General features: G+C 39.3%; 1 protein-coding gene across 4 annotated transcripts in view; it reads right to left on the bottom strand.

The window, feature by feature from the left end:
* Positions 1 to 23,017, bottom strand: part of RASA3 (RAS p21 protein activator 3) — a 136,099-nt gene that overhangs the window by 12,930 nt on the left and 100,152 nt on the right. For all 4 annotated transcript variants that reach the window (XR_011049829.1, XM_068419989.1, XM_068419998.1 and 1 more), the window contains exons 6-18: positions 21,230 to 21,310; positions 18,413 to 18,485; positions 14,010 to 14,089; positions 9,896 to 10,000; positions 9,241 to 9,397; positions 8,249 to 8,397; positions 6,135 to 6,249; positions 5,193 to 5,267; positions 4,555 to 4,678; positions 3,327 to 3,433; positions 2,599 to 2,676; positions 1,565 to 1,642; positions 926 to 999 (exon numbers count right to left, since the gene is read on the bottom strand). Coding sequence is in view for 3 of the 4 variants with exons in the window: in XM_068419989.1 (XP_068276090.1) it covers positions 926 to 999; positions 1,565 to 1,642; positions 2,599 to 2,676; positions 3,327 to 3,433; positions 4,555 to 4,678; positions 5,193 to 5,267; positions 6,135 to 6,249; positions 8,249 to 8,397; positions 9,241 to 9,397; positions 9,896 to 10,000; positions 14,010 to 14,089; positions 18,413 to 18,485; positions 21,230 to 21,310 (1,296 nt within the window). In the remaining variant the exon portion in view is untranslated. The remainder of the gene's footprint in view (positions 1 to 925; positions 1,000 to 1,564; positions 1,643 to 2,598; positions 2,677 to 3,326; positions 3,434 to 4,554; positions 4,679 to 5,192; positions 5,268 to 6,134; positions 6,250 to 8,248; positions 8,398 to 9,240; positions 9,398 to 9,895; positions 10,001 to 14,009; positions 14,090 to 18,412; positions 18,486 to 21,229; positions 21,311 to 23,017) is intronic.

The following is a 23,017-nucleotide window of genomic DNA, read 5'->3' as shown; positions in this document are numbered from 1 at the left end:
ACAGAGGCAGAAAAAATAATGTTTTAGAGTTAGAGGGAAAATGTTACAAACTATACATTTATTTTCAAAAACAAAAGAAAGATACATGTACAGAATTAAAATAGACAAACTTGTTTCTAGGGACAGACGCTCATCAGAGAAGCAAAGTGAACTGCAGAGGTTAACTGGAAGGGATAGTCATGTTTTCACTGAAAACCTAACTTTTGCATGACTTAGAGCTACCATGAAAGCTTACTTTCAAGCAGCAGTTCAGCTTACTGAGCTCTGACTGGAAGAATTTGGATTTTTTACTTTCTTCCTCCCAGCTCAAAGAAGCTGTTTCCACAGTGCACCTAGATGATCTTAACAACTCAGTGTAACACAAAAAATGTCAACAATTCGTCTCTAAAACTAATACAGCATAAGAAACATGCTTCCAAAATAAGGGAAGGTACTAAAACCAGAAACTGTTCCAAGTACATCACAAATTTTCCTCAAAATGGCCAAGATAATGATTAGCATATGGATCTCACAGGGCAGCAAAAGCAAATTCCATTTGCAGGCTTTGTCCTCACTAAGATATTCAGTACCTGCCTTCAAAGTGGAATTTTACAGTTTTTGTTCACTGGAGTTCAGAAAAAAACAAATCAACTTGATTTTAACACAATGCTGATTTAAGTTTATTTTGCCTTACCAGTGCTAATTAAGTTCTACAGGCTTCTTTTTCCTCCACTTATTTCAAAACATACTTAAATTAAGATGTTTAAATCAAATGAAAAGATGTTAAAATCAGCAATAGAAGCCACAGAGAGTAGAAATAGCAACACAAGAATATTCCTACATTCTTCTCTGAACACATGGATGGAATAGGGGTGGCGGAAAAAAAGCTGTCTTAGAATGGTAGCAAGCACACAAGTAGAGGGTTTTGTTGCACATGCATGCTTACCCTTCTTTAAGCAATATAGGTTGCTCTATGCTCTTGTGATCCCTCCTTCCTGAAGACGAAATTAAATCTAGAAACTAAAAGGCGAACAAAAAGCACAGATAAAAATGACAGTACCGCACTACCCAAAGTAAAAACTTCAACATTTGTACAGCACAGCGCTACAAGAAAATACTGTAAAAGTAGTTAAACAGAATGTAACAGCAGAAGCTTGAGGAATTCGGTAGGTTTCCTGGGTTGTAAACTAAAAATAGCACAAATGCTCTTAAGAAGAAAAACTGCAGATGACCAACACTTCTTCTTGTGCTTCTCCTTTGTTATATGTATCTTTCATTTCCTTTTGGACTAAGCAATTTTCATCACAGATCTGCAGCAACCTACGAAGCATGCACACATCTCAAGCTCTAAAGCAGCAGCTTGTTAATCCAACCTAATTATTAAGCAGATGTAGATCCAAAGAGATTCAACTACTGACATGCACATAATTTGATGCAAGTTCCCTGAATATGACAGTTATCAGGAGTCTGCTTTGTCCAGCACACGCTTCCCAATTTACAAACAGTATGCATTACATTCCAGGATCCCAAGCATCAGCTTCAACAACACAGTAGGATTTTCAGAACATTCACATGCATTACTTACATTTTTTACGGCATCTGCATATTTCTGCTCATTAAAATAGTCATAAAAAGTAGCCATGTAGGATTCCTTGAAATTGGCCTGAAATGCAAAGCCAAAACTATGCATATCATAACACAGTTTATACAGAAAATATTATTGTTAACAGCAGCAGACCATGAGGCAAGCCACCCCAGGTAAGAGGGGGTTTTTTTTCTGGCCAGAAGTAAAATAAGCAAAGCGCTACTTTCATGTTGTACAGCACACATTCAGTAGTACCAAATTTTTTTTTCAAAAAGGTAGCAGAATGCATGTCAGATGTTCAGTTACTACAGTTAATAATGCATTCCTCAAAAGCTTCAAGCTTCTGCTTTGGCTTTTAAACTTGATCCTAAAAGAAGCTGACAGAAAGTGTGAGAGAAGGAATTTTATTGTCTCGAAGGATTCATAACTGAGGTACAGATTCACCTACAGTTGCCTGTGTCAATCCTAACTAGACCACCAACGACCCCAAATTATCACCAGATATAGCAGTGTGGTGCCTTAGGTATACAGGCTTTATCTCACCCGAACACATCCAGAGCATGGGCATCTAGATCTAACCTCACCACTGACTAGCAGAAAACTGAACGGATACGAACAGAAAAGCGTAGCCCTTCCCCTTACTGGGCGATTCATCTCAGTGGAGCTTTAAAGTGCTGAAACAATCTGTAAAGCCCCATAGAGCTGCTCTCACGTACCAGATACAAGTAGAGAACTTCATGGGCTTTCCTGATCACTATCTTTCTTCCAGAAGGAAGGAATGAAAAGCCCTGGAACAGACTTCTAGGTTGGTCACACAATTTTGCTTTATTGAAATCTAGTTCAGATTAAGACAGATTTAGTTTTCCTGTGAGCATAAGAGGCTTATAATCAAAGCAAACATAACCAGCTTTGCATAAGCCTAGTGGAACTCAAGCATTTTAAAGGCTTAATTACAACGAGCGATAAAAGATTAAAAAAAAAGAAAGAAAATCACTTTCCTAAATTAAGCCTTTAAATGAAAATGGCATACTTACAGATTTAGATTTTGATAGGCTGCCTAGCGTTTGAATGGTTTTAGAGATAAGTGTCAAAGTTCGAGAAGTCTGAGGATCCTAGGAAAGAGAACAATATTATACGGACTAGCTATTTAAAATATGGAATAGAGGAAGTTAAACTACATTTCTTTGTTATTTCACTTGCAAAAAAGTAACATAAAATTAGAAAAGACCCAAAAAAAAACACTACAGGAAAAAAGTTGCTTCTTTTAAAGGCTTTTGACTCTTAAGCCATCATGCTTCATAGCTATCCCATTGCTCTTCAGAGAACCAAAGGCAATCACTTGCAAAACAAAAAATACAGATTTCTGTCTAGAAGACTGTTCATGTCCTCCCACTCCCAATAAGAACAGCTACTAAAAGTCTTGGAGAAGTTGCTTAACATCCACAATATTTCCAACATTGCTGACAATCAATCCAGCATTAATGTAATGCATCAAAAATGAAGCAGTGACCAAGTTTTCTGCAGCAGTTTAGACCATCTACCTTGTTTGTCCTTAAATTTCACTGTTCCTCCCATACCTCCCAAGTTCTTCGCATACACTGCCATTCAACATATGCTTCATATCCAAGACAGACATAGTAGATCTTTGAACCAACAAAGGTACTTCTCCTAAAGGCTATTAAAAGACCTGAAGAAAGAATCTTGATAGACTATGATGACAGAACCATATACATAGCTAGAAAAAAATTGATACAGTACTTACTGGATGGTGTGGTGTAAGCTGAAAGAGGTTTGGAGAAAGAATGGCAGGAGCAAAGAATCTCAGGAAAATAAAGCTGCTAACAGCTGTATACCTCACATCTAGGTCACCTATTAAAAGAAAAGACCTCTACTCAGCATTTCAGTAATACCTCCTTAAAAACCTTCTGAAATTATCAGAATGCTTCAGAAAGCTAACTCAAGTATGTGCTAGCAACATATATTTGCGAGTTACAGGATTAACTGATGACGATTCAGAGCCAAGGAAATGTCAATGACAGCCTTTTTAAAAGAAGTGAGCTCATGTCACAGGCTACAAGGAGAACACTATTCACTTTTCCACCACACAGGGAATTTCATACAAACATCTGCTATTCCATCTATGTAACTGAAGTATGATGAATAACTTACATAGTTTATGAAACGTTCAGCACAGAGGCCAACTGCCAGTTATCTAGTTATAGCCCCAAGCACAAGTGCTGTACAGACTCCTAATGCATCTATTCCAGTTGGTAATTACACAAAAGACAATTTATTTTTTTATTTTTACATAAAATAAAGAGCACAACAGCTTTCTGCTTGGGCTTCTCTACTATGAAGTGACAGTTTAAAAGCTGAACTTGTATTACTCTCTTTAAAACTTCTGTATTGTAATCTCCTTCCCTTCATGAAAATACATATGTTGGTTGTTTTGCTCAATTCTGGTTTTATATTGCCTGCTCGTTCTCACAGAGCCAAAACAACTAGAGGGAGCGGAAAGCATTCTCTCTTGACAGCGAGAAAACCTCTGCAGCACATGGGCCTCCTAGGGCACTGAGCTTGCAATGACTCGATTTATAGATTGGCCTTTATTACAGATTGATGTATGAGCAGAAAATAATTCAGCTGCATGGAGTCTGCAGAATGAGCCATTACAAAAATGCAAACATGTGAAAAACTGAGCATACTTTGCAAATATTGAAACCGTAAACACATACCATGATAATGCTCTTTTTAAATGCTGTTTTCCTTTGAAAGGTGTTTAAGGAAAACTCATACAATCATTAAAAGTCACGTTCTTTGTGGAATGAACAATCAAGGAAAAACCAGCACTAATACACACTCCAAATGGTATTTTGGATAAGATACTGTTCAATTACTAAATCCATCATTGATCACGGAGACTGACAGACTACACCTCCATTTAAAAGCTATCAGTGATGTAAAATAAAAGAATATATATAGAAACTCACCTTGAAAACGTTTGGCAGCTGATTCTCTCAGTGAAAAGAAAATATCGCACATCACTGTAGGGCAGCTTACACCAGATTTTGTAATTACAGTAAAAATGCGATCAACATATTGCCTCAGATTTTCCTGAAAAATGCAATGATCATGACAAAATTAGTATCATTTTCTGCTGTGGAAAGAAGTATTATTCCTGGTTTTATTCATAATGGCATCATTAAAGATTCTCACTTTCAACGTTGTATACTTGCAAAACAATCTCACACTCTACTCTCTTCACTAAATGCATATGTTCAAGTACAACAGTAAAATATTATTCCTATCAAAAACAAACATGAAGTGATACGGCTGTATGGCATATCGTTCCTTTTTGTAGCACCATTTTCTACGTCATCAGTACAGCCACAGGCTAAGTTATCCTTGTCCTCAAGGGCGGGGGGAGAAGTGATTAACATTCTACAGATACTGTATTTATAGCATAATGTAAAGCTGTTGTAAAATAATTGTAACAGTTTGTGGTGTTAAGAAAGCTTCCACTGTATTCTAATGAATGACAAAATTATTTGCAACATCGAACACCTGAGGAGCTCAGTCAAACTTGGTAGTGTAAACAGAGATTATATCTTCAAAATCTAATGCATACCCTGTTATTTTCCAGGTTTTCACCATCTTTTAATTTCACAGGATCAATTTCACAAGGTTTATGGACCTGGCAGATCTAGAAAAAAAACATAGCGAACAATTAATACATCAGTTTACCTTCAAGTACAAAAAGTTTTGTAAAAAGCGTAATCTGTTAGTAAAAGGCAAAAGCCAACTTTATAAATAGTATTTCTTTGTTTTGACAAAGCATCGAAGGTAAATTACACATGATCTTCATTTTTTTCCAAAAAGTAGCATTAATTTATTCTACCCTTTCCTTCAACTGAAAAGAATTGTTCGTTAGACTCTCTCAAGCAAGGCTGTTCAAGAAAAGTCCTATTTTGCCAAAACAGTCAGCTCTGAAAGTGTATCTATTTAAAAACGTGACATTTTTTGATGAAACATTAAAACAACAGCTGAAGAAATTGCCAAATCATTTAAAGGAAGTCTGTGGTCTGAAAGTATTGCCCAATTACTGCACTAAAATACCCACACCCACCATTCTGGACTGGTTAGATAATAAACCATTGTTACAATACATGCATCACATACACAGTTATCTACGAATAATTGTATTCCTTTACATCCATTCGATGAAATGTATTACTTATAGCTTCCCAGCAGCTTTCTGCTGTATATATTCTTTATTCACCTAAACTATTGCTTCATTAATTTCTCAGAAACAATAAATGGTAGATTTTTATAAAACAGAAATTTAATAAATAAATGGAAACTTTCCTTTTCCTTTAATAAAATCCAACTGTTTCTGAACTGAGTGACTCAGCTGTGGCTAAACTAACACATAGGATTTTAATGTAGAAACAGGCTCTTAAGCATTATTCCTACAAAGTCATCTTGAAATGGGAAGGAATAAACAATATCCACTCCCTGAAGGCCCTTTACAGTGACATTTTATCAAATAAACAGTCTAAACTGCTCTTACCTCATCTATAATTGGCTTTAGTGTAACTTGCAGATAATGCATCCCTGCCAGTTTCATTGTCTCGTCAATGCACTTGGAAGTTAATGAGTTTCCTCTGAAAATGGTGTTTGGATCTCTGGAAGTGAACAATTTTCTGTAATTTAGTCTCTTTGAAATAAACTGCTAATACATGGAAAGAAAAGCAGCAGTGAAAGGTGACGGAAATCTGAGTTTGAACGCACAAACAAAAACTCCCTTTGACACCAGCCTGCCATTAAATACAGTCACGTAGCATTTAGTGCACTTCCAGGTTATAACAGAAAAGCAGTAGTCATGGTAAGTCCAGAGGCACTACAGATTTTCTTCTTTGTATTAGCACAGTGTGCTCAGTGCACCATCCAAACGCATGGCAACACGCAGGCTCAAATCAAAGGGATTTACAATATAAACGAGGGAAAATGCACCCGCTTTCACGTGCTACTGAACAGTGGTAATTTGAGTAAGGGAAGGAGGCAGTGATTTTAGTCTCACAACAACACTGGATGTTACACGTGACCTACTACCTTCTCCTACAAAATGAGTACTTGTAAGCTGGGAGGGAGATGAAAACACCAGCTCCAATGACACAGCCGTCTTTTCTAAGTGACTTACAGCACTGTCCTGTGATAACACTATTAAACACAGCGCAGATCCCAATACTGCCCTGAGAACTGTGTGGATAGCTGATGCCATGCAGACTCTCACATTTTTCTGAAAGGCCATTTGCACCAAATTCTTCTTGTACTAGGCATATGTAATTAATTAAGCTTTAGCTAGCTGCACTATCATGTGTACTTTTTTTTAGTGTTACTTGCGTTTTGAGAATGCAAGTAATTTCATACTAATTTTGTACCTGCTATTCCTTGTATAGCAATTTATGTTATGCAGATAGGTATATAATCAATCATCTCATCTACACCCATACAGTCAGAACCTGTGCCTACTGACAGCAGACCAAACTTGGATATGAAGTTATTTGCTTGTTCTTGTACACACACCCATGTCTTTTCTGTTGTTTATAGCTTACTACGGTTGTACCCATTTACAAGGGCTGAATAACAGGATTAATTACTTTGCCCGATTCATCTTTTTTTTTTTTTTTTTTTTCATAAAAAAGTAAGCTCACTGCCTGTTACAAATGCCAGAAAGCCCTGAAAACAAACACCATCTTTGCTGTTTTATCACAGGAACATGACTGACTCGGGAGCAGCAGATTTCCTCATACTGCAACAATCAAGCTGTTTCAACCAACCTTCAGCACAGAAAAAAAATACACCTACCTACAGGAAGGAAAACACTATATTCCTCAGACACTCTGAAAAAAGCCAACCTGCACAAAGACTTTTGTTTGTACTGAGGAAGCTGTTACTTTAGAGTCAGTATCTGTCATTTGCCGTGACTCCCAATTGTCTTTTCTGCTGTCAGTCAAGAGCATGACTACATAGGCATGCGGCTTGTGGCAACAAATGTTCTTTAGGACCTGCCTGGTGTGAACAGTAGATCCTACACTACTAAACTGTCAGCACACCAGAAGGTCAAACAAGGGACTTACAAAAAGTAACCAGAAAAGAAGATTTTGTTTTCTGCTATCCACCGCCATATCCAATCCTATCTTTGTTCCTCAGCCCTCTAACTGGAAAGATCAGACACACAGCTTGCCTTAAATATTCATGACTAGGAAGAAACTTGCTTCTTTGTTTTGAACAAATTCACAGCACTAGATGATTTATTAGCACACTATAAAGCTGAAATGATTTCATATGAACAGCTGAAGGCAATGTAGGATTTCACAGTTACCATCAAATATAATTAAGACTGAGAAGAGTGAAAATCCCTGCTCTCAGACCTCACAATAGTCTTGCAAGTAGACTTTGCAAAACATGATGGGAATTTCTCCTAAAATCAAACTCACCAGATCTTCAGAGCACTAAATGTATTTATAAAGAACTCTGCCACTCAGCTTGGAGGAACAGGAACAACTCCAACAGTTTCTTTTGAAATTACAAATTTTTAGTTCTAGAAACTGAGTGGAGGATCCTAACGCTAGCCAACACAGAATAGGTATGTTTGATAGCAGTTTGGTTTTTGGTACTTACTGAGTTCTCTTCACTTCAGCATTCGCAATGGCACTTATGAAAGGCACAATTCTGCCATAGTGTAAGAAAAGCCTGACAAGAGGTATGGCTGCTTCCTGTTTTTCTCTGCAAACTTCACCCAAAATGTGTGCAGCTGATGCTGAAACAGGCTGAACAGTTGAAAGAAATAAAAACTTTGAGAGATCTTTCCAGAACAAGCATCCTTCCTTTCTTTTCCCATTAGCTCCTTCATGCAGAACCCCACACAGCAGTTGCAATGGCCAGTTACCCAAACATGCCTGTACTTAACATCGGTGGGCATCACATTCCAGTTTTTGTTGCCTGTAAGTTCTGATCGCAAGAGGGCGGCAATTTAAAAACTATTACAGTTCAGTCTCTTCTGCCCGCCCCTCCCCCCCCCCCCCCCCATTTTTAATAGCTGTCTTTTCACTGAATGTCACTGTTGCCTGGGAAGCAAGTGAAGAGGAAGAACTGTAAGCCTTCTCAATTTCAAGCCATAGTAAGTGCAAAACCCAGTTCTTGTACTGAAAAACTAAAAGCACTGTTACAACTGGTAAAAGTACACATAATGGCACACATGGTCCAACCCTCTCACATTTCAGGATTAGGTCTTGGTTTGAGGATTTTTTTTTAATTATGCAAGTAAACCTGTTCGTCTTTAGTAAAGCAAAACCAACTGATCAAATTGAACTTTACATTTTCACATGTAAAATTACAAAGCCACGGAGAATATGCTGCTGCTAAAACCACCGGTGTTCCTGGGTGTGCCTTCACCCACCATACTGCATACAGATAAAGATCTTTTCTGCAAGGACTAAAAACAAGCACCAGGGATATGCAGAGCTTAACAAGGCCCTCAGGTCTGAAAAGGAAGAAGCTGAAGTCTTTGGTAATCACACAACTATGGTGCCAGCAGGATAGTGACAAACATTCATAGAGACCCCTGTGATGATGGATCTGCAGGTAAACAACAAGCAGTGCAAGCAAATTACCTCGACATCTGCAGATTTTAGCAGGAGGTCTCTAAGTGGGCTGTAATAGTCTGAGGAAAAAACATGGTCCTCAGTGTAAACCACATTTAACCTTAAGGAACCAAGGTCATCAGGTTTCAATGACTTGTTACCGTTATCTCTGGGCTGCAGGAAATACCTGATATGCAAAAAATAAGACAGAAAGTTTGTGCTGAAACACAAGATTATCTCGGGCTATTCATGAACTTATATAAAATGTATAGGTACACACAATATTTATGTATGTATCAATTCCTGAGAGTGATGAATCAGACTTTTTAATTACGTTTGCCAGTCTATTTTGCAACAACATGGGAAATTCTGCCCATAAAGATTTATGTAGATATGATTAAAAACCCACACACTAAAACTATTGCACTGCTGATGAACTGCAGTAAATAATATCATAAAGCCAATGGATTAGAACTCCCACATGCAATACAGAGGCAGACCGAAATCTTTAATCACGTTATCAAAACTTCTTGTTCTTACATTTGCTAAGATTACTTTGGCTTGCTTACAAAAAAAAGATACAAATTAAATCCATTTAAACTTTATCACATAGCAGTAATTACTCTTAAGTCTTCACAGCAGACATATGTTTCTACTTATTCTCCAAAAGTAAAATGTCAAATACCATGCTTCGTAAGAACTAGACTGTCGGAGAAATTTCAAAGGGAGTCTCAGTTCTCCTAGAAACTCGTCTCCAAACTTCAAGTTACTGGCATTCCAAAGATCAACTCTGTAATGAAAACAAATAATTTAAAAAGATTCATAATAAATACAAAAATTAAAAACAAATAATCCCAACCTTCTTTTCAGTGCTGTTTTTTTTCCCCCCTCAAGCCTATGAGGGGAATTAGAAGAGTTAGAAAGTCTCAAAACTGTACAACTATGACTTCCAAACAGTAAAGAGACAAGCTTACCTTAGACTTCTGGAGCCTTGCAATTCACCTCCATGAAACATCAGTGAAAAAAAAAAAATCTAGACTATCTTTCCCTCATTTATACTATTACCATGATCCCTATTGATAAAGATTCAGGGGACCACTTGGCTATCCCAGATAACAGAAAAATACAGGTAAAATGGACACCAGGAGAAAAAAGTGTTGAGATATTTAAGGACTCCATACTGTCAGTCCCAGCCTAATCTGGGATTACTAGCAGCTAAGCGGCAGCTTTACAGAGTTAGGCTGAATGTCTACACAGTCCTTTCCAGTGCTCTAGCTCCTGGGAAGACTATGTCAAGCTTACAAATTTGTTGCACCTAAACTAGTTCTGTACAGATACTCAAAACCTTAAGATAGTTCTACCACTCCATATAAACCGTGTCTTGACAGAAGCCTACACAATTTTTGGCACTCAGTCCCTCACGTTTGGGAAGTTCTGGATGATACTTTCTTCCATTTCACGTGCTCTTTAACATCAGGATGCAAAACAACTGCACTGAGATTCACAGTAGAAGTACTGGTATCTAACCTGGCATTTGCAGATAAATGCTACAATACCCACCTGAGAGCAGGGGTTTCAAACTCCAGGGTAGTTGTTTCTGTACGTATTTTAAGGTTTCCTGAGAAGTATTTTCATTTTAAAACAAGCTCAGATGAGAATTTTGCAGCTGACAGTCTGAATGTGCCTTAAACTTTGGGGAAAAAAAGATATATGGGGGAAAACAGAGGTTTCCTAATAACGAAGATTTTTAGAAGAGCAACTTTAATTTGGATAAGGTGCAAAGTCATTCAGTTATGAACATATTTACACAACCTTTCTAGTTTCAGGCAAGTCACAGTAGGCTTGTCAAGGAATGGATGTTGATAGTCCTGCCAAAGGGTTATCCTACCTTATGAAAGTACAGAGAATGTCACTTTTAAATCCTCTGAGCCTTCTATCTCTCAACAGTGTCTCATGTATCAAGTTTCATACACTAGACATACCATCACCTCATGCTGCATGACTGCTGGGTTAAGTTCTTCTAACTCTGATATTTTGACAGTATTTCTGCAGGGCAAGAATTCCCCAAAAGGAAAAAAGTCTTTGAAAATTAAACCTCCTCTCCCCTTTCTCCATATCTTGTTGGTTACTATCTTGCTAACTAATTCAGATGGCAAAAAGCAGCTTCAAGAGGAGAGGAATCTTTTGAGAAGTTTATTTATGCATAGTCAAACAAACTAACAATTTACCTAGTATTTACAGACTACTGGTTTCTAGTTTATTCAAATTCTTGCAAGATGCCCACTAGCAATAACACTTTCAAACATACACAGCCAAAGGGTGTTCCCCCACAGCAATTTGGTAAAGAAAAAAAATCAGTACAATGGATCTGTAGGAGAGGAACTAACAACTTAAAGCAGATCTCACACCACACAGTAAGCAAAGCAGGCATGCAAATTCTGAAATTATTGTTTTGTGCGCTTGGAGTACAAAGCATAAGCAGCATTTTAAAAAATCATAATACACAGACCTCACAGTCTAAAAGATCACTGTTTCCCAAGGTTTTCAGAAGGCAAAATTATGGCAAGTGTTATTCTAAAACTGGTCAGACTGTAGTCACAGAAAGAAAGAAACAACAGAGAGGGGGAGGAGAAACAATGAATTTCACCAGAACATCTGGTCCCTAAGTGTTGATATGCCCTGCCTCCAACTTCCTACACCCACTCAAAACTTTCATAGCTTTAGGGAAAAAACATGAGAGAATAAGTCTCTTCTGTACCCTATGGAATGGTATTTTCTCAGGAGAGAAAAAGAATACAAACCCCCAAACCCATAAATTCTATCGTCCATCCAGAGAGCATGGGGGCAAGCTAACTCTGACTAAACAGACTGGAGGAAGTGAGCGGGGGTGGAAGGGGAACCTGAGATGGAAACAAAAACACTCTGTCCTATAGGGGACAAAACCTCTGAGCAAAGAGTTTGCCCAACCAAGACTAACACTTTATCTGCTTCTGCCTATTATTTAAGTGCTTAATCTTCTCCCAACTATTTTGTAAGCCTCCTCACAAACTATTACTCTTTACCACACTGTGATGTGTTGGTTTTAAGGAATGAAAGACTTTTTTGAAGCTCAACTCCATGTACACTATCACTGCAGACAGTGATTTGTCCAGAAAATACACCTAGTAAGTAAAACAACTGTATAATTCCATTTAGTCCAGTAGTACAAAATAAGAATCAATTGAAATATTAAGCGATGTGTAACCACTGGCCACCAATGTCTAGAATCTCCTTCCAGAGTCACAAAACTATCACAAAATCCTAGCTTTCGTTTACCATCAGTGCATGGCTGCACATCACGGTTACAAAGATTAGACTGGGACTCTCAAGGCACTGTTCAGTTGCCCATTCCATCACATACGTCCCAGGGGATATGGGACATGTTACTTCATAACTGCCTACACCATGCAAAGCTTCGCAGAAATATAGTCTGCTGCTAGGACTAGGTCATCTGCTGTGCTGCAACACTGACACCACCAAAGCAGCACGGCACTGAACCTGGGCCTTTGCTCCCTTTCCTACGAATTGGGTTGCCCTTAAACCACCTACCTTTGCACTGCCTGATGCAAATATTCTCAAAGAAACAGAGTACAGCTCTTGTCTCTCTCACATATGAATAGTTTCCCTTTCCTGTCACATAGAGCCATGGCAAACACAAATCCATTAATGGTCTTGTAGTGCTGTGATACTACACTAACAGGCTACATGAACCAGCAGCTGACTGTCAAATTAGAACAGTCTGCATCCATTCATTCCTGAATATAGATGCATCTTGCTTGCTGGGAGTAAGTACTGTTCCCCCTTTCCTGGTCTCTCCTCCTTTCCTTACAGACAACTGTGCTTCTGAAGGGACTAGGGAATGTTTTGGGAGATAAGCCCTCACCACCTCGCCGGTGGGAATACCTGGGGAGGCAGGGGGTGCCACCATTCTCCCTCAACCTTTCTTCCTCCAAATCCTAGCATACAGGAGAGAATTTCACACCACCTGATGCAGATACAGCACTTTTCAGCTACACTGCAACCAGATCATCAGATCTAAGTTTCAATGTATGCGATGGTATGACGCATGTGATACCCTTTAAATTTTGCACCTCCTATTGTTTCCTCCCCACTCTTTCTATTCACCTGTCCCCACAGACACTGTGGATAGGCCTCAGCAGGTTCTAAAACAGTACTAAGTGGGTGGCAGGGCGTAGGGTGGGGTTGTTTTGGTTTTGAAAAGAGTTGCTTCTTTCCTGTGCAAAGGATTTCACATATATCATACCCAGCCTTGCAAGAAAGGGTTAAAGTCTGGCAGGCAAAAGAGAAGAGAAACTGCCTCTGCCCCAGAGAAACTCTGAGCTCAAGAGTTTCCTTTCAGGGAAGAAGGACCTTATATGAGTTGCTAAAATTAAGTGATTAAAAAAACCAGACCCTTTAACCGAGAGCATCACAGAGCTTCTGGGCTCTTTCGGGAAACTGAGGGAGGGAAGAAAGGGGAGCCCAGACATAAAAGGCAACTAACGACAACTGCACATTATTATACACACAGTGTATATAGGATACCAAGGAAAATAATGAGTGTTTCTCTTGCAGAGGAACTGTCACACATTTGCATACATCTACAGGACAGTGGAGGTAAAGGAGCATACAGATAGTGACAAAGACTCATCTTGATTTATGAACAGTAAAACCATGCCTGCCACTTTGAAAACCAATTCTACTACAAAGTTACACAACTTTGGAAGACAAGTTTATTAGTACAAAGTGTTTTATATTACCTAATCTCCATTTTGTCAACTTCATCAACATCTTCAATATCAAAATGGGATTTCTTGTTGTAGCTACTGGGTCTTGTAACCTGATAAAAAGGAGGAAACTTTAACGAATTGATCTGATACAAAAGCATTCCTATGCTACTTGTACAAAGCTCTGGAAGATTGCAGTCTTTTACTATGAGCAGTGAATTCAGTCCTGATTCTGAAAACATTCAGCATGTGAATAAATGTGTTGACTACACAGATTCCTCACTATACAAAAGTTGTGGTTACACAATCATATCCAAGAGTAACTAGATACTCCACACTTTCTTTACAGAGAAAGGACATCTTTAATATTACTACAGTACTTTGAGTTTACATTGACAAAAGAAAAAATCACAGAAAGGAACACCACTTTTATAACCCATCTAGGGAAATAAAAGGGCAATTAATTGGGTTTTATATACAGCTGTATAACAGATGCCCTGAGGCACTCTGAAGAGGGGGTGTGGAGGGGAACAAAACCACCCTTAAAAACATTTTACAGTGGATCTAATTAAAACTGGGAAGTTCTGCCTGTCCTGATATCCTGGAAGTCAATTTATCATGCTCACACAAAAAACACCAAGTAGATCAATTGTCCAAGAGATGCTAGTCTGTGTCATGAGTATCAGAATATAGAACCAGGTGCACAGTTCACCAACCATATTTGCAAGACTGATAAACAGCAAAGCACAGGCAGAAAATAATGGGAAGATAGCTGTAAGTGTAGAGCATTAGCAAAAAAAGTTTTTGTACAAACAGTTCTTAAAATTTGTTTTCTAGCGTGATTATAAAAAGACTTTGATGGTTGTATTTTTGCATAGTGCGTCAGAAACTTGAGAAAAAGGCTACCCCACCCAGCTGAAACCACAGCAGGAACTGATCAAATGCAAGTGTGTATGATGTGTGGGTTCAGCTCTTGGTTGCACACAGAAGCTGAACTTTATTGTAGGTTTAAATACGCTTGTGGCTTAATACTTCCCACTCACAAAAACTGGCTTTTATTGTAAACTTGACTTTGTGGTTTTATATTGTACATCAGATGCAGATGGTACAAACAAGGGAGGCAAAGATATAGCTGCACAAGTGGAGAGGAATCAGAAAAGAATCTTCTACATGGGACACTCAACAGAGCCTTTTTTGTGTATGTGTGAGGCAGGCACCATTTTCAAGGCGATACATGAAAACTAAAAGGTACTAGTGGCACTGGAGACCAAAAGCTCTAGACTATAACTGAATCAAACTCACCTGTAAACCCAAGAGCACAGAGGATTTAAATACAGCCTACAACTTCAGCAGCTCAGCACGAATTTTCTTACTCCACCCTTGCAACTGTTTTCACTGTGGCTTCAAGAAATTATCCTACATGACTGCAAATGATATTTTCTACTACCGTTGTGAAGCTAATGGTGTAATTTTTAATAAGGAAGCAAAATTTTAAGTGTTTTATTATCTAGAAGACATGAGTTGTTAAAAAGAGTTATAGCATAGGTGTAACTTATGGCACATCCCTTTTAAGCAAACATTCTTCTGAGAGGTTTTGCTGGACTCTGCATGTATGAGGTCTCTCTGTTCACCTGTATGACTGCTTAGTGTGCAGATTAACACGGCTCAAGAGTGGTATTCCTAAAGAGATAGCTGTATGAGATCCATCCATCCCGAGGACGGAACTGTAGATAAAGAAACTCCCAAGTCCATAGAACTAGCTGCCATGTACCATTTTACAAAAAAAGGGGGCACAACTCTGCTATGCTGGTGCCTTTCTTCAGGCAAAGCTGAGCAGCTGATAAACAGCTTGCCATCTTTTTCAGCACATGCAGGTTTTGCAAACAGGTCCCCAGCACTTTGGTTTCTGCAAGAGGGGCATTTTTCTGTAGCTGCATATAGAACTGTGAGCCCCCTCACCATGCTGCAGCTGGAGCAGTGGTGAAAATGGTTCCTAACCATCAGGTGCAAGTTTCACTCATAGCACCCCTTAAATAAGCCCTTAGGATTTCCCAAACCAATGATAAGCTCTTTTCCATTTAGAAAATTAAATCTGTGTGACTTTTTGGTTGTAGAAAGGAAAGCACCCATTCACTGCCTTTTACAGATCATCTTCCTTGGAGGCATGGCCAACCGCTGGGCTAACACACTGCAGGAAAGCTGATGAAGCTGTTTGGAAGCAGTAAGTGACACCACTGTCAACAGCATGAATCTGTGCAGCTCCACAGGAATCAGAGCACTATGTTAGCATGCACCAGCCACAGCTCTGCCCGTGTCTCATTAGCGAATGTATTTCCTAGTCGTAGCAGTTCTACTGAACCTTGTTCCTTGGAGACATTTAGCCTGATATGTACTAACTACTCTCAAAATGACATAAATCTACGATGGCTCTGTCTGCACTAAGGGTATGTTTATGTTTCAGAGTTCTGGCTGATTCAGACATTTCCCAAGCTCATCTCTTACCCACACAGAAAACATTTTGCTCTGTGTTAGCAGAACAACTGGGGCATGGGCTTGAGTTTAGGTTTTGCTTCTGCTGATACTTGCACACAACCCAGCTCTCAGCATAAAGGCAAGCTAAGCAGCCCCCTCCACAACACCAGCTGAAAGATGCTTTGTTTTCTCTCCTTCCTCTCCCAATATGGCATCACCTGCCAAGTTCAGTGTTTAAATACCAAATGTTCACTGTTTCTGCAGCGCACAGAACACTGAGGAATCAGACAGGTGAAGTTTTTGTGGTTTACAGTCTGAATTCCTGGATTACATTCTCATTAAACAGCTTACACTGACAGACACTGCCAGAACTGCCCATGTTAAGAATAAGGAAGCCCATTTTAATTCACCTGTAGCATCACTCTTGTGTCACTGCCAAAGGCTGCAGCTCTGGGCCAGGTGACTGACTGAAATCCTGGGCAGCCCTGAGTGAACACACAGACACCTTAGTGCAGTTTCAGCGCTCAGTACCATGGGATTGCCTCCCCACCAACCATGCCCATGCAGCACCTCCACACAGTCACACAGAGTCAGGCAAGCAGGCACAAAGGCTCCCTGCTAGCTGAAGTTAAGTCTGCAGCGAAGTTGTACCCTAGGAAGAGATGTGTTGGGTTACCAGAGGAAACATTACCTTAGATAGCTCTCCTGGCCAGCTCTCAGGGCTTCCACCCCTTTGGGCAGTGAGAAAACGCTCCTGCCAATAAAGAACTTGCTATATCTGTTCCTCAAATCCAAATACATTACATCAACAGGAGCACGTTTCTGCTGGTATGACCAACTGTAGATTAGTCAGTACAACTGTCAGCTTCTAGGCAAAGATGGTTTCTAGAAGGAGGGGGAAGACAGAAATAAGCCCCTCACTGGCCCTGACAAGAATGGTATGTGCACTTCAGATCTGCACAGTGCAACAACACTTGTATGGCTCCTTTCTTCCAAACGCTCCTTTCTGATGTGGCTGCCTGTGCCCCTGAACTGATTCAAGAAACCACATCCCTTGGTGCCATCCCTATGCCAGCAGCGATTTTTAATGTAAACGTGACCTGAATGATGCAAGCCGTAGGGGTAGAAAGGGCTTTTCAATGGTATGCCAACTGCATTGTACTACTCTGGCTTTTCATCAACTTTGTTATGCCACATATGTTTTGAAGTATCTACCAAAATAGAACAGTGAAGTGTAGACCAGGACTAAGATGTCCAAAAGAAAAAGAAAAAAGATAGATACACATACTTCAGAAGACAGAATGAAAAGTTTCAAGAGGTATCCAAATTATAAACACATGCATGTGTATGTATAGACACACCACAATCACAGCTGCTCTTGCCAGAAAGAACCAAAATGAGCACTTTCATGAAAGTTATACTTTGTCTTAACTGGACTTGTTGGAAATGCTCTGTACTAAAAAAAGCTGTAGAGGTTTCGCCCACTTGGAGGAAAGGCACTGGTATTGCAGCAGACTGGTAGACAGACAAAACATCCAGCTTAAGTGTATTTTTCCTCTACAGCTTTCAGTATTCCTAGGAGATAACCTTCCTCCCATTGACTGGGAAAGACAGGGTGGAGCAGCTATAAAACCACAGGCTAAAAAAAAAAAAAATTTTTTTTTTTTTAAATCCTATTTTTAACTGCCCTTTTTCAAAACTCTTCTGGTGTGAGTTGCGATGGAGTGTAAAGCCTGCTGCTCAGAACTTCCCACCTGGAAGCTTTTCCTACAGAGTACCTGAGTTGAAGCAATATACTGCTCCCTCAGCAGATGCCTAGTCTGATCCTGGGTACTTCTTTCCCCTGCACCATGCTTTGAAACAGTTTTCAAAGAAGACAGCTGGCACAACACGAAGCAGGATGCTGTGCCAACTACCTACAGTATAGTATTTCAGCTTATCACCCGTTCCTTTGAAATACCAACCTCAAAATAAAACACTTCATCAAAATGTGGATTGTTGGTCTTCTTTTTAACTTTAGTCTTTTTGGCTTCCGATCTGAATTCAGGAAAGGAAAAAAAAAAAGGTAAGAAACAACATTAGCAGAAGTGTGATCCTAGAACAGAGACACAGAGGAACAAATAGTCATCCACCTGATTCAGCTGAAAAAACTGGAATACCATGTGTCTCCAGCACAGCAAGGCACACACATCCACACAAATGTAAGAGAGGGATTCACTGCATGTCTATTTCTCTAAAGTGGCAGTAATCACAGTTTATTATTCTCTGTTAAGCACAAGTCCTCGAACCCTGATTCTGTCACTCGCTTCATCCACCAGCACCTTATATCTGTACAAAGCAGCTGGCAAGAATGAGGCTCTGAGTTGCAACATTTGAGGGACAGTCTCAGTCTTGATGAGACTCAAAAATTCCTCATACCCTAAAAGCATGGGAGACAGGAAGACTGACATAGCTATTTCTGTGTTTTATATTTTATAATCCTGGCCTGAGGCATGAATGCTTTTCAGTGGTGTTAAATAATAAAAAAACCCTAGAATTATTCCCTCAGAAAGAATATTTTTATTGCTGTATTATTGCTATTACCACTGCTACATAATGCAGCCCCAACAGCACCTAGTTAATGTTATGTTGTTGAATTATTATGAGCGGTTCTGAGCAGAAGTCTCTTAATTCCTAGGTCTCTGGAGGAACAAGACATGGCAGACCTCCCTCAAACCACTCACCAGGCAACAGGTCTGACAAAGTTCAGCACTGCCCATTCATCTTCTACAGGCAGTGCCATCCGCCTGCACCTGCCTTTTCCATACAGACACTGAACTGCTTGGCATTGGGCTAAAGGCAGCCAATGCATTTCACAAAGGCCAGCCAACAGCTGTTTGATGATTTCCAAATGTTATGAACCTATGCTTGATTTGTTCGTTACCTACAAGTGAAAAGCTGTGTTGTCCTGTGTCACCAGTCTTCCCCTACAGCTCTGCAGTAATAAGAAGGCATAGATAAAACAGACACAGATGGAGAGGTGCATCAGCCATGTAGAAACTGACCTACTGATCGCTTCATCCCAGAATCTATCCCTCATTTCTCATGCAGCAAAGCTGCTGAGATAGCTTCTAACTGCTCATATTAACTGGACAACTCCATGTATTTTTTTACAGAGGTCAAGTAAAGCCGGGTCTAATTCCCAGTGCTGCCACAGGCTTCCTGTGCGACTTGAATGGGCCAGTCCACCAGTATACAATGTTTTCCCATGTATAATACACATATATAAACAGTTTTTGTCAGGAAGTCTGATGGCTCTTTAAGTACAAATCACATAATAAACAGCAGCACATTTGTTGAAATATTTACGCTTGGCACTGCATAAATGCAGCAGACTAAAGCAGCTTTCCTACTCTAAAATGAGAGGCATTGAAAAATCCAGCAAGGAGAATGATGTACAGATTAAGAATATCCCACCATGCCTAGGAGGAGCTGAGAGATAAGAGAGACTAATCCCCCCCAGGACTTAGGGCAGACTGCCTATCCCATCTCATCAGTCACACTTGCCAATCAACCCCTTTACCAATAAGCCCATCTGGGCGGGGACTGGGAAGCAGGATGTAGAACAGGAGGTGATTAAGGCAAGCACAATTATTGGGCAATTACAAAGCAGTGGATGGGAATAAGCTGCATGCCTCTTGCTGGAGATAGGAGGCAAGCCTTCTCCCCCCAGCAAAAAACAGATAGGAATAGGATGAGGCTATGCTCCTTATTCTGAAGGGAAATACATTATCAGTTGTTATATGTTATCCAGACTGGGGCGTGTATGGAAGCAGACAAAGAAAGGTTAAGTTTGGACATTCAAGGATGCAAGAGTTAGTAAAAAAAAAATCTCCTTACAGTTTCAGTAATAGCCACCTAGTACTATCTGAAACAAGTTATAGGCTTAAAACATCAAAGCATGCAACTCAAATACACATCTCATTAATGGAGATAAGGCAAACCACACCTAGACAAGGATGAAGAACACAGACCAGTCTCAAAGACTCCTCTGTATGCAACGTAAGTATTTGTCAAGAATGCATCTCATTTGTAGTATTTTCAATAAATTATTGTAAAACATTATGAATAACTCGTGGTATCAAGTGTGATTCTCCGAGGTCACAGCAGAGCTGTTTTGTTTCTAACATGGCACAGACATAAAAGATGACTCCAGGTAAGCAAAAACAAAACAGTGACACCGAACAGCGTGGGAAATTTTTATAACAGAAAAGGAAAATTTAATCCAAAATTTAAACTGAAGAGTATTATGCAGAACCTCATTACTAAAACCTCATTCCAAATTTTATCTATGCTATTATGTCCACATATATCAAATTATAGGACTGAGCCACCTATGGCTTTCAATATACACACTAATTTGCCACACCGTGAAAGTGAAAAGACTCTAAATAGTCACATACAAACATGCATACTCTGCAAGCCGTTGATGTACTCAGCTTTCTCTTCTGCCTCTGCCCAAAATTAGGCAATAAATTTGCTCAAAAACTGGCCTTCAACTGTGAGGTGAGAAGATGCACAAATTAAGCCTAACCACAAATTACATACTCCAGGATATTAAAATTATTCAGGGATTATTCAGACCTTTACATAAATCAAAACTGCACACATAAACACTAAACATATTCTAGTGGTGTCTAAATACTCCCATCTGTCCATCTGAGAATGCAGATTTCTAACAGACAAAGGAAACAGAAACCATCCATATATAAAATGGAAGCTCTTATATGTGCAATACTTGCCTGGAGGGTCCTGCTAAGGTAACGGTGGCGTAGGGATCACATTGCCCATTCACAATGGGAAGCCCTTGGCATTCTAAAACTCTAGAAAAGAAGAAAATGCAGACAACAAATCAATGAAATGGGAAGAGACTGGAATGAAAATAAAAGCAATGCATTTTCATCCTGTTCCCTTTTTGCAATACTTTACACTAGGGAATTGAAATGTCACTACACACAAGCCTTTAATTTATACCTAAACTTGAAAACACATTTGGGTCTTACATACTAACTTTAACAAGGTCCAAAACACTATTAAATTACAGAGAAACCATAACTTGAAGGATTCTTACTATGCAAGTAGAACAACTTAAGGTTCATGAAATAAGAGTCGCTGTCAAGATGGGAGCTGTCAGCACTTTGAAATTCTGTGACAACTTATTCACCAAAAAAAAAAAATAACCAGAATTTATTTCTGTAACAAAAGATTAAAAAAACCACACGGACAGATCTCAGCAGTAGTCAAGTAATTTTTCAGAATCACATTCACGAAGGCCTCAGTGCATTTGACAAAATTTGGCACAGGCTTATTTGTAAAGGTAAGTTAACTACACACCAGGAGACTATGACACAGACATCTTTCTCCATAAAACTCTTAAATAGCAAAACTGAAGAAACACGTTCAGCAGCTCCTCAGTGAAGAAGTCAAAGAGACACTGGAGGGACAAAATGGAACAAATTGAGTTTTGCTGCAAGCCATAGTGAGCAATCTGCACTTTTGCACTCTTCCTTTCAACATCTCTTTTGAAAAAAACCCAACAAAACCTGCAAAAACAGTGAAAAATTGTTTCATGTTTCACAAGTTAAAACCTATTGAGGAATGCAGCAACAATTAGAAACAAAGGCAGAGCAGCCAGTTGCCAGGACTCTCCCTCCTGAAATAAGTTCTGCTTCCAACAGGTAAGCCTCTTGGGCTGATGTATTTAGACAACTATAATGGGAAAATTTTGGTGAACACAAACTCTGAAGCTCTTTGGGCAGGTGAGTAGTACTATACTTGCAGTGTGAAATATCTTGCACATTTCTGGGTGCTATAAAATCAACAAGAAAAGTAATATCCATTTTACTGCTTTTAGTGACAGCACCTTTGATAAAAAATTTTTTTTTAAATCAACAGAGAAAAATTCAGTGACAGACTCCACAATTTTGTCCACAAAGCAAGTTACTTGGTAACATACGATGTGGACTCCAAATACAGTTTAACTACAGACCCATTACTTACTCTGCATAAAGGGAGGAAAAAAAATAGTATTCTGCACCAATATGGGACTCGTTTTTGTACCAGAGGAGGTACAACCTAGTTAACGTTCACAGAGCCCCAGGAAGTACACAAAGATTGAAGATCACACTAAGGGAGCACACACAGGCAGCTGAATTGATACGTTCTATTCATAGCTGGATTCTCACCCCTACGGTCCTGCAGAATAAAGGCTAAATACTTGGCTTAATACAGACAGCCCCCAATAACGCACTCACTCACCAGCTTCTCATTTCCATAGCCCCTATATGCGTGGAAAAGCATTCAGTTATTAGTCTAGATGACACCTCTTCTCATTGCTGATTTACTAATATTAGTGCAGAAGAGAGTTATGTTCCATATTCTGCACATTCAAGTGAAATCACAGATCAAAACCATAGAGAAAGTTAGGTAAAACTTGGATTGCATAGGCACTGTGCTGCTTTTATTTTAGGACTTCTATTATTTCACTACAAGTTTACCTTCCATACAGAGAATTTAGAAGCCTCCTAGAT

This window comes from Nyctibius grandis, chromosome 2 (genome assembly GCF_013368605.1).
Source record: "Nyctibius grandis isolate bNycGra1 chromosome 2, bNycGra1.pri, whole genome shotgun sequence".
NCBI classification, from domain to species: domain Eukaryota; kingdom Metazoa; phylum Chordata; class Aves; order Nyctibiiformes; family Nyctibiidae; genus Nyctibius; species Nyctibius grandis.
This window is presented reverse-complemented; position numbering and strand designations above follow the sequence as displayed.